At 39.8% G+C, this 11,319-nt stretch overlaps 1 protein-coding gene across 2 annotated transcripts; it reads left to right on the top strand.

Annotated features, from left to right (window-relative positions):
- Positions 1–438: 438 nt before the first annotated feature.
- il6r (interleukin 6 receptor) lies at positions 439–10,923 on the top strand. Of its 2 annotated transcripts, none has more exons than XM_034875241.1 (10): positions 439–726; positions 3,203–3,814; positions 5,538–5,661; positions 5,921–6,111; positions 6,233–6,393; positions 6,572–6,713; positions 9,235–9,287; positions 9,408–9,456; positions 9,874–9,979; positions 10,114–10,923. In XM_034875241.1, exons 1-10 carry the CDS (start codon positions 645–647, stop codon positions 10,373–10,375), a joined length of 1,782 nt encoding a protein of 593 aa, XP_034731132.1. In that variant the 5' UTR covers positions 439–644; the 3' UTR covers positions 10,376–10,923. The 2 variants fall into 2 exon arrangements, with proteins under 2 accessions (XP_034731132.1, XP_034731133.1); XM_034875242.1 differs by having other exon boundaries at positions 441–726; positions 5,933–6,111.
- Positions 10,924–11,319: the final 396 nt, after the last annotated feature.

Genomic DNA, 11,319 nt, shown 5'->3' with positions numbered 1-11,319 from the left:
ATAGCAACCAAAGTGTAAAGTACAAATGACTACGCCATGGTGGGGCATGAAATGAGGTAAAGTGAAAAATAACTGGCAACTTTAGTTTAACCGCAAAAACAAAGATCCGTCGTCATTTATGTGTCAAAAACACCCAGAGAAGGAGATATTTTGAGTTGTTTAAATCAGAAAAGGAACATGATTTTTTTTCTTACATTGTATTGGCATACATTTATTTTTTACATATTTTACATTAGACATTGACTTATGGTATGTAATTAGAATAAAGTGCACAAATCGGATTAGTACAGTTACAGACAGTAACTACAGTAGGCTATGACGGGTTTAAATATAAATACAATTGCAGGCCTATTTACGGCTCTCATGGGGTTTTTATTTTGACGCTGAGGAGGATTTCCTCTGTAACGGGCTGAACAAGGGGAAGACGAGAGCTGGGATTTCACAATAACGGGTCTTACTGACAGCAGACTGCTGCAACCAGAGGAAGCCGGTCTGTACTTTAACAACCCTGTCTGTAGTGGAGGTCTGTCGGTTGTTTTTTCGTGTGAGAAGGTTATAACGAGTCACAAACGATCTCTCAACTGATGTTGTTTGCGTCTAAGTGATGGTGTGAGGATTCGGTGAAGGGAGACTCATGCGCAAAAATGCGAATTATTCTCCCTTTGCTGTGTGTTCTGTGCGCCACACCGGTCCACTGCATTTTTGATGGAACCTGTCCCAGAAAAGGTAAGACACCAGAATCAATGCAATTTATCCTGACATGAAGATTGCTCAGGTATTGTCAAAATAAGGACAAGTGAAAAACTCAATTCATTTTAAAAGTAAGGTCTTTTTGTCTGCTAAGATGACCTTAATGTCGCCCCGGGAGCTGTTTGGTTTTATTTGACTGGATAAGAGCAATCACAGTAGCATCCTGCTTTGATAGCAGTTTAGCACAGCGAAACTATGTTTTCGAATTTCACATCATATTTACAGAACTTAAATTAGAATTGTTTCTAAAATACATTTAAATATTTATTTAAATTATCTGTATTGTCATTATGTGTCGTTCCACATCGAAATCACTGTTTTGTAAAAACTTTTGTGGAAGTTCAGGAAAATGTTCTTCATACTATAGCCTATAACCTGTAGGTAAGTTTTTAAGCCCAGACCCTCAATTATTTTTTTTCTAAATTCAGCATCAGGCTTCATTGGCAGTATCTACGAATAACCATATGCTGCCAAATCTCAGGTCACCAATCAGAAGCCAATAAATATTGGCTTCTGATTGCACTATCAGCACTATAAATGTGCTGTTTAGCCTTGGTTGTGTTGGCTGTACTGGACCTAAAACTGCTGGGAGGGAGGGGATCAAGCTCCTTTTACTTTGATATCATAATTTCTGAACTTTCCTTAAACACTGTGATTTTAGTTGTATTTACAGTATTACTATTTGTACTGTAGAATAAATATGAATTAAATACTGTTATGTCAATTGCATCTACAGTGCTGGTTTGTTTACTGTATAAATAAAAAAACAGCTGGGCACTTTTTAATGTTTTGTATAAGGCACTGCAGTACTATTGACAGTATGTTATAGTTAATAACTGTAAATTCAGTTTCTCACTGTAAAATTTAAATACCATATCACTGTGATTTAATATTAGCCAGCATTAACAGAATCACCCATATTCTAAAATATTTCAATAAACTGCAGGCAACAAGAAAATTGTCAACAGTTATTTATTTAAGATTTGCTGAACAGGAACATGACATAACACACGCTATTATTATTATTATTATTGTTGTTAATAATAATAATAATAATAATAATAATAATATTATTATTATCAAATTATTATTAATTATGTTATACCTAGCCTGACGTCAAGATTGAGATTTTTGCAGACTTACCATAGATGATTTGGCAAAGTTATGAATGGGACCATGGTAATTTTCCACGTTTCCCCGTTGAATATCTTGGTCATCATGGCACTTGAGAGATCTGGAAAATCCCAACACTTAAAACATTTTAAATAAAATCCTTAATTAGTCCCACAGTGGGGACGTTTTCATCCGTAAAAATGCATGAATAAAGCAGTTAAAACATTTGAGTATACAGACAGAAAGTTTACAATTTAGAGTTATTGATATTGCATAATAAGGTGTAGATTGATGTTGCACATTAGTAAATTGTCATATGCGGTGCATGTGGTCTACTCGAAGAAGTGTTGATTATAGAGTCTGACAGCAGCAGGAAGGATGTGTGGTATCTCTCCTTCACTGCCCGTTAGGGTTACATTTTAAATACAAAATGTAACCTTAGTACAACTTCCAAAGAGTTGAAATATTTATTGTTGATAGATGGATATGATTTAATAATAGTTTACTACCTACCCATTTCGAAATGTGTAAATGTAAGATGTGAAATGTGAAATGTAAAAATAATGTACAGTAATGTTACTGTGAAATCTAAAGTAAATAACTGTAGATTTCACAGCCATTATTTGCAGCAATACAATCTCTTGAATCTTGAACCAGTTTTACAGTAATAGATTGCTATATCTGATTTTGAGGCAAAAAGAGAAGGAACTGGGAATGTGGGAGCAACAGAGACAAAGTGTGTTTGCACTACAGGAGCAAAGGGCTACTGACGTCAAGCCAGTCATGTACAAACAAGATGCCAGAAACAGCTCCATTTGTGTGAGTTTTGAGTGCAATCAGAAAATCTGCATACTTAGGATCTCCCCCTAAGTATGCATAATTTGTGGCCAGGTTGGCTCAGGGGCAGAGAAAGCGCACATGTTCTGAGAGGCTTATGCCTCGATGTAGAAGTTAAGGGTTTGAATCCGACCTGTGATGATTTCCTGCATGTCTTCCCCCTCTCTCTCCCCTTTACCACTTAACTGTCCTGTCAAGAATTAAAGGCACAAAACCCAAAAAAGAATCTTAAAATACGGGAGAGATTGCACAAAAGGGCATGATTTAGAACTGAAAAAGAAACAGTAAAGAAGGGAGACTTATTTAAAGAGGAAGTTTAAGAGTTGGTAATTTTGGTTATTGCATCACATCTGTGCTGAGCCCATTGAACTGCAAAAAATACTTATTCCGTACATTATACTGTCTGAATGTGCAATAAGTCTTACATTTTCAAGACAGACTGCAAACATACTGGTTTAAATTTGAAAAACATTGTTTTCTTGTTGTTTGTTTTTCTCTGCAGACCCTCCCCCTGGTGTGTTGGTTTTATCCCCGGGCAGTTCGTTGGTTTTGACCTGCAGCGGTCATGTGGAGGTGGATGGAGTAAAGGTCAGTGTGTCCAGACAAGGCTCAAACACCAACAGAAGAAAGAGATCTTCTGATGCAACCCCAACATCCACTGTAAACATTAGAAGCAACGCTGAAGTGTTGACGAAAAGTTTCAAACATACTGGGGAGAATTCTGTAAGTGAGGGATACCACCCTGACCTGACTTATGCAGGAGAAAACAGAAGCCTTGGGCGCACAGCTACGGGATACACAGCTTCTCCCACCACTCACCCGAACAGACTGCTAAAGGATGAATCCGACTGGGAGGCTTATGGGATGGATGGCGACAGCGATTACGAGGAGGAGGGGGAGGAAGGGAGCAGAGTAACAAGGGGCATAAAGTCAAGGCTACAGTGGAAGTGGAACAGTAGGATAGTGGGAAAAGGAGACAGAGACTGGGGACAAATCACTTTTGAGAGGAGAAGGGCGTCACTGTCTCTGCCCTCAGTAAGACTGACGGACTCTGGGAGGTACAGTTGTTATCACAGAGGCAGAGAGAGGTTCTCCTTAAAAGTAAACATTGCAGGTAAGTCACAACGACAATGAAGTTGTAAAGGATGATTGAAGTTATGATGTTAAGATGTGTCAATTTGATTTGATCCATAGGATATTTGTCGTTTCATTGTCCTAACACATCTTAACTATGTAAGAAAGAAACAAAAACATTAAGGATTGTTTTCTATAAACAATACAGTGTGAGTGATACATTGCAAAGTGAATTATGCCACACGTTCTGAATGTAAGGACTTTTAGTGTAAATTAAAGATGTTGTGCATCAGTGTGACAATTAAAAAAGTGAGTAAGGATTTATGGGTAGAGCATTGAGATTCATCAAGTCCTTAACATAACACATTAATTATTTAATGAAAAATATTATGTATAGACTCTTTTGTCTAAATATCATACCAAAAATAAAAGTGATACTGCTCCCATATACTTTAGCCCTCTGGGATGTGCCTGAGATCAATAGGAAGCTAACACTCTCAAATTTCTGTTACAAGTGTTAGTGTGATTCTAGGCCTTACTGACACAGAGCTACAGAGGTTAGAATGGAGGTTTTCTATTTCCGTCCACGTCAAGCATCTGTAAAATTATTTGAAAATATTACTTGAAACACATCAGATGAGATACATACAATACCAATACCATAGCCACATGTCTCAGCTTACTACAGAAAAAATCCAGAAGCCAAAAGACTCAAAATGGAGTTTACATGAATGTATTTCTACAGATGTATCCGTGCGTTTTTTTATATTTATTTCCTTTTGAAAAGTAAAAGCAAATTTCAATCTCCAACAAGTGCTTCTACCATCGACTCTGCGACTTGATTGGCTTTGACCAGGACTATCTTGGTTTTTTTTAGACGGATTGGGTAAAACGACCTGCCAGCGGGAGTCAGTCAGGACGTCAGCCATCTGCTGACGTCAAAGAATCCGATGCTGTGCTCTGTAACATTGTAGCAGCCTCAGGGGAGAAGAGAGACGTGATGACAGCCTAGAAATGATCAACTGTTTAGCTTTCTTCCGTTGAAACTTGGCCAGAAACCACAAGATTCTGAGGCTAACAGCTCGTTTTGGATAAAATGGCTTTGATATTCTAATTCCTTGGATTGTTGGCGATGTATGAAAAAAGGTTTTTAGCGATCTTTCACCGCTGTGAATAAAAGACACGAGGAAAAGGTTTGAATGCTCGCTCAACTTTAGACAGCAGCGGAGCGGTATATTTCTGTATTTCCTTATTTTCTTTAACTTCATAACAGGATTTTATCTGCTATAAATCATCTCATCTTTGTGTGTGGGCTTAATTGAATCATGAGATTCAAATGGTGTGCTGCATCAGTGTGTTTAGGAAGATGTAATGTTTGCAATTCATAAAAACGTGTAGGAGTGGAGAAAACAGCAACGAAAAAGTCCCGTCCGTGGGACCGTGCCAGTAAAGATGCTGGTGGGATGGTGCATTGCTTTTCTCTGTTTTACATCGTTGTTGTTTGAATAGCTTTGTGTTTTGGTTGTTGGTAGGATAAAACAAATATGTAAAAATGTCTTGTTTTTTTTAACAGATAATCTAAAAAAAACTATTGACAGTTTAATCTATAAGAAAACTAATTGTTTGTTGTAGCCTTCCTTTGAATGACAATGTGATAGTAATAGTGTAAATATGTATATATGAAATCTGTAGATATATTTAGGAAAGTGCAACGACTGACTGATAAATGTACAGTGTTACTGCATGTCTTCTATATGCGTCAGATCCTCCAGAGAATCCCAGCCTGTTCTGCTACAAAAGGTCACCGAGCAGTAAGATCCGCTGTGAGTGGGCCCCCCAGAAACCTGTCACTATAAGGCCTAACTGTTACCTCTTACTCAATAAAAGGTAAGGACATACATTTTAACAACACTATAACTCCCAAATGAATAACTTATATACGTGCCACGTATGTGTTATACACGTCTTATACATAAGTGTGGAGATGGTAAATACTATTTTACAAACAAACCTTTAACAGCATTGCAAATTTTGATTTCGATGTTGTTTCTTTCAGTCCCTGTATCAACTGACCTGTCAATCACACTAGGTGTTAGCAGGTCCCAATAGTGAAACAACAGAAACTGTTTTTCTCTCTTTTTGTCATTCCTTCTCTCAGCCCAGTAGAGGCTTTACGTCATTCACAGTGCTCATACTCATCTCGGCGCTCTCGCTGTTGGTGTGCTCTGGAACACAATTGGGACGAGCTGAGAACCCTCCACATGGTCTACCTGTGTGTTACGAGCATTGCTGGCAACGCCACCAGCCCCCTGCAGTACTTTACGCCTATGGGGATTTGTAAGTTTGTGCGTCAACAGGTGTGTCCGTGCCACATGTGTGTCCATGTCACATGTGTGTATTGGTCTGATCTATGGTTAATTAAAGCACTCACTCGCTGTATTCCTTCCTGTTCCCTCAGTAAAGCCAGACCCTCCGTCAGATGTGTCAGTTCAACAGGAGGAAGGACAGGAGCGGATGAGGGTCAGCTGGAATTTGCCAATCTCCTGGATGCCTCAAGATCACTTTTATAAACTACTGTACGAGATTAAATACCGACCTCTCATTTCATCATTTTGGCAGGTGCGTGCTGGTAGACAAATTTTTAAGAAAGCACTGCAGTCTGTGTGTATGTGTTCACTTTTCACATTTCAGTAGCTTAATGCACTGTTGGCTTTTACTGACTTGAAACAATTAAATATGAGGTGAGGTCAGTGTGATGTGTGTTTAGCTGGTTGTCTTTCTGTATGTGTCTATGTAGATACATAAGATTGAGGACCAGCTGCGCTCCTTCACTATCACTGATGCAATGCCTGGTTTTGAGTACCTGATACAGCTCAGAACTAGAGAAGAGTATGATGGTCAGTGGAGTGACTGGAGTACACCTGCCAGCAGATGGACAGGTAAACACACACACACACACACAATGAAAAAGTATAAAATCAAGCTGTTTGAGCTGTATCATAGTTTTAGAGACATGGAAGGCATTAATTACATGGACCTGTAAATAATTGAACTTTATCGTCTCTGTATTATGTGATCCACCTTGGAAATAGACAAAAGTAGTCATGACAGCCTGAAGAGGGAAGCCTCCTGTTTCCTATCCACACAATTAAGGTTTTCATAAGTAGCTAAATAAGCACTCTCCCATACTTGCATACTGGCATCCCTCCCTGTTGTGTTTTTTGTCCTTTCTGAATAAGTTTACTCATTAGGAACAGCATGCATGCAGTGCATGTTTTTTGCAAAATGAATTTATATCTATCATTTATATCTTTCTGATATGAGTCATTATTTTAGTGGTTTCACTTTCACTTGCTCTAATGTCTTGTTGTTTTTAGATTTACCTTTTTCCGCAAATTTTACAAACTGGATTTGTGGTGGCATTAGTGAGCAGCTGGTAGGCCGGTATCTTTGGACAGAGTCAGGCTAGCTGTGTCTCCCTGGAATAGAATAGAATAGAATAGAATGGAATGGAATAGAATAGAATGCCTTTATTGTCATTATACACAAGCGCAGTACCTGTACAATGAGACTGAAACAACCCCTTTATAGTGTCAACACGAAATATAAGAATATAAAATATAAAAATATAAAGTATAGGTAGTGCAGAGAAAAAAGAGGGCGGGGGGTAGCTTTGTATAAACATTATGCAAAAAGCAGTTAAGTATTAATAACAAAAAAAATGTTGCACTGTTTTAAATAATACATAAACAAATATTGCATAGTAATTTCAGGTATTATATAACAGTATTTCACAGTAGTAGGGAAGAGGAAAGTCCGGGGGACGTGGGTAGGCTGTGGAGTGGAGTCAGTGCATGTGTGAGTTCAGGGTGGTTATAGCTTTTGAAAAGAAACTGTTCTTGAGTCTGTTAGTCCGTGCTCTGATGCACCTGTAGCGCCTACCTGAGGGCAACAGGTCAAACAGATCAGAGCCGGGGTGGGAGCTGTCATTGAGGTTGTTCTCTGCTCTGCTGAGGAAGTAGGAGGTGTAGATGTCCATCAGTGAGAGGAGAGGCCCGCCAATGATCTTTTGTGCTGACCTTACAACCCTCTACTCCCTCTCCTTGTCTGCCACAGTGCAGCTGCCGTACCAGACTGCGATACAGTAGGTCAGCACGCTCTCGATGGACAAGCGGTAGAAGGTCTACCTCATCTCAAAGGGAGACGCCCTTTGAGATGAGTCCGACCACTGTGGTGTCGTCAGCAAACTTGGCGATGAGGTTGGTGCTGTGGGCCGGACTGCAGTCGTGGGTGTAGAGACAGTACAGGAGAGGGCTCAGCACACAGCCCTGTGGGGAGCCGGTACTCAACATGCAGGTGGAGGAGAGGTGACGGCCCAGTCTCACTGTCTGGGGCCGATTGGTGAGAAAGTCCTTTATCCCGGGACATGTTAGGGGGGAGGCCAAAAGTGACCAGTTTGGAGATGAAAATGTCCCAAGATGATTGTATTGAAAGCTAAACTGTAATCCCCAAAGAGCATCCAGACGTAGTTCTGCTGCTGCTCCAGGTGGCTCAGCGCAGAGTGGAGAGCTACGGCGATGGCATTCTCTGTGGATCTGTCCGCGTGGTATGCAAACTGATAGGGGGCCAGGTCTGGGGGGAGGTAGTCCTTGACATGTTGGAGAACAAGCCTCTTGAAGCACGTCATGATTACCGGGGTGAGGGCCACAGGACGATAATCACTAAAGCTGGTGATGGGAGACTTCTTTGGCACTGGGATGATTGTGGCTGATTTTAAGCAGGGCAGGATGACTGCCTGGGCCAGGGAGAGGTTGAAGATCCTGGTAAAGATGAGGGCGAGCTGGTGAGCGTAAGCCCTGAGCAGTTTGCAGTCTGTTTCTTTGTTTCCAGTCTTTAGCTAGTCTATTAGCTAGTCTAAGCTAAAATAATAGTATTCTGCTGAAGGTCCATGTTTATTGGACAGACATATATGACATATTGTACAGAGTGGTATTGATCTTCTCTCAGAAAAAAAAAACTTATAAGCGCATTTTCCAAAATGTCAAACTATTTCTTTAAGTAGTTTACTGGTGACGTTGGGATGTAAGAAGCCGACCATGTGCTCCATGTTATTAACTTGTGCAGTCTGGGACCAGAATGCGGCCTTTGTTTAATTTTAGATCAGGGAATTTGGCTTTACGTAATGACACTGTATCATGAATAGGAAAAAGACTAACTAAGATCAATCAGATACATAGACCTCAAATCATTTTAATGTGGTTCAAATAATCCCAATTTAATCTTCCAGTCTCTGTAAAAGGATTTGATGGTCAATGGTGTTGAATGCAGCACTAACATCTAACAAGAAGAGTACAGATATAAGTGCTTTGTCTCATGAAAGTAGAAGGTCATTTGTAACTTTATGCTATATTTGTATTTACTTTTTATTAGGTTTTAATATATAACTTTTGATTTAATTAGTGGATGGAGGACAGACACCATCACCATGGAGTTTTGGGACTGATGCCACAACCGTAAGATTCATCCCATAGAATCCTAATGGTCCCCTAACATTTGCAGCATACAGTATTTAATGTTGTCCTGCGTTGAGTATCTCACAACGTCTCGTATGTTCTACCTTCTCTAACTTGTAGTTTCCAGTATACATGGAAGGCTCTGGTACAGATGAAGATGTATCTGATGGTAAGATGGCTAGCAGATTGTAAAATACTTTGGTGTGTGTGTGTGTGTGTGTGTGAGAGTGTGTGTGTGTGTGTGTGTGTGTGTGTGTGTGTGTGTGTGTGTGTGTGTGTGTGTGTGTGTGTGTGTGTGTGTGTGTGTGTGTGTGTGTGTGTATTAGAGATGGGAGGGAATAATGAAGAATGAGAGAAGGAACTCTTAAATGTTGCTGAAAGCCCCCTCTGGTCCACTGGGTTTCAACAGGAAGCCATGTCATCATATTAACTGAGGCTCAACAACGAAACACCCCACAGGAAACATGGCTCAACACACCTATCTCACACACACAAACACACACATTCAGTCACACTCCAACACGTTGCATTGGTGTTATTCAGCACCATTAGGATTTCTCACAGTCTGCCCCTGTTTTTATTGCAGTTCCTCAACCTTCTCCAACTGGAGTGGCAGTGTCACATTACATCCTGTGGCTCTCCTGTGGTTCATTTGTTCTCTTGTTGGCCATTTTGGCTGCCTACATATTCAGGTAGTTTATATATTTGGAAACTCGGATATATGGAAATATTTATAACATGAGTTAAATAAAAGCTAGTGGGTGGGCGTTCTAGATTTGAAACCAAAGCAAATTATTTCAGTCCACTTCTCTATTTTCCATTTCAGACACAAGGACAGAGTTATGTCTAAACTCCAGAGTCTGAGTGTCATCACCCAGTGTGTTGACTCCACTTGTCCTCCACCCTCCACCTCAACACTTCCAGAAGGGCCGGCTCTGGTGACCCTTGCCCCCGCTCATTGCCAAGAACCCCCACTGAGCAAAGTGGAAAAAGAGGAAGAAGAAAATGAAGAAGAACAGTGGGTGAAGGAGAGGATAGAAGCCATGCACTTCAACAACACAAGTTATTTCTTTTTCCTTAGGGAGTGAGGAGCAGGCGGAAAAGGGAATACAACTATCCAAACCCCGTGTCATAGATGACAAAAGGATAATGGACTTAAGATTGTTATGGTTCTTCAATGAGCTTCTGTTGATAGCAAACTGAAGAAGAGCTTGTATAGTCTGACTCTTTTTTATCTCTAAATAATGCCTAAAATACCTTTATGTTGTTATATTTCTGTTTAGTCGTCTCTCCCGTGTGTGTGCCATTGTAGTGTGTTGATAAAGCGCAGGCAAGCTGTACACATTATAAGCCTAAGTAGCACCGCCTTTTGTTTGTATAGAATTGTATTGAGGTTTATCAAATATACCATTTGCATCAAATATACCATTTGCATCCCTTTCAGTTTTCACATATTCTTTACAAGGTTGGAAAAAGAATTGCCAAAAGCTGACCATTAGAAGATCATCTGTTTTCTCTGCTCTGTCTTGAAGGGGGCCCTCTGTGCTAAAATATAGTTTCTAGACCTCCATTATCTTAGTTTTGTGTTTACATGTTGCATCTAAAATTAAGTTTAATGAAAGCAAATTACCACTCAACAAGTCACAGGGTCACGTAGATTTCTAGACTAGATAACAATGGGAAAGTGTATGCGCAAAGAGTGGAAGGAACAGGGAGTTACAGGGCCACCAGCATGTTGGTATAGTTCTACTACTAAAGAAACATCAAAAGGATCTTTCAAATAGTTTTTAATGACAATGTAGCTAAATCTAAAGAGTTCCCCAGTCATCCATCCTCTGGAAAGAGATTCAGAGAATACCTTTTAATATGAAAAAAAGGTGATGATCTTCAGCGAAAAACTACGCTATGGTGATTCACTGTTCTTGCAAAAATACGGAAGACAGAAAGTAATAGCCTATAGTTTCTTTTATGAGGCTCTACATTGACATAACACTACTATTTTCCTATTGTTTATTTTTTGCTTAAATAATTC

This window comes from Etheostoma cragini, chromosome 6, assembly GCF_013103735.1.
Source record: "Etheostoma cragini isolate CJK2018 chromosome 6, CSU_Ecrag_1.0, whole genome shotgun sequence".
In the NCBI taxonomy this organism is placed as follows: Eukaryota; Metazoa; Chordata; class Actinopteri; order Perciformes; family Percidae; genus Etheostoma; species Etheostoma cragini.
The sequence above is the reverse complement of the archived record's forward strand: the minus strand, read 5'-3'. Positions and strand labels throughout refer to the sequence as shown.

Excerpts from the sequence above, each read along its gene's own strand:
- il6r (XM_034875241.1), top strand. The coding sequence starts at position 645 with ATGCGAATTATTCTCCCTTTGCTGTGTGTTCTGTGCGCCACACCGGTC. Across the intron at positions 5,662-5,920 it reads TACCTCTTACTCAATAAAAG|TCCTTCTCTCAGCCCAGTAG; the intron begins GTAAGGACATAC and ends TCTTTTTGTCAT. Across the intron at positions 9,457-9,873 it reads AGATGAAGATGTATCTGATG|TTCCTCAACCTTCTCCAACT; the intron begins GTAAGATGGCTA and ends TTTTTATTGCAG.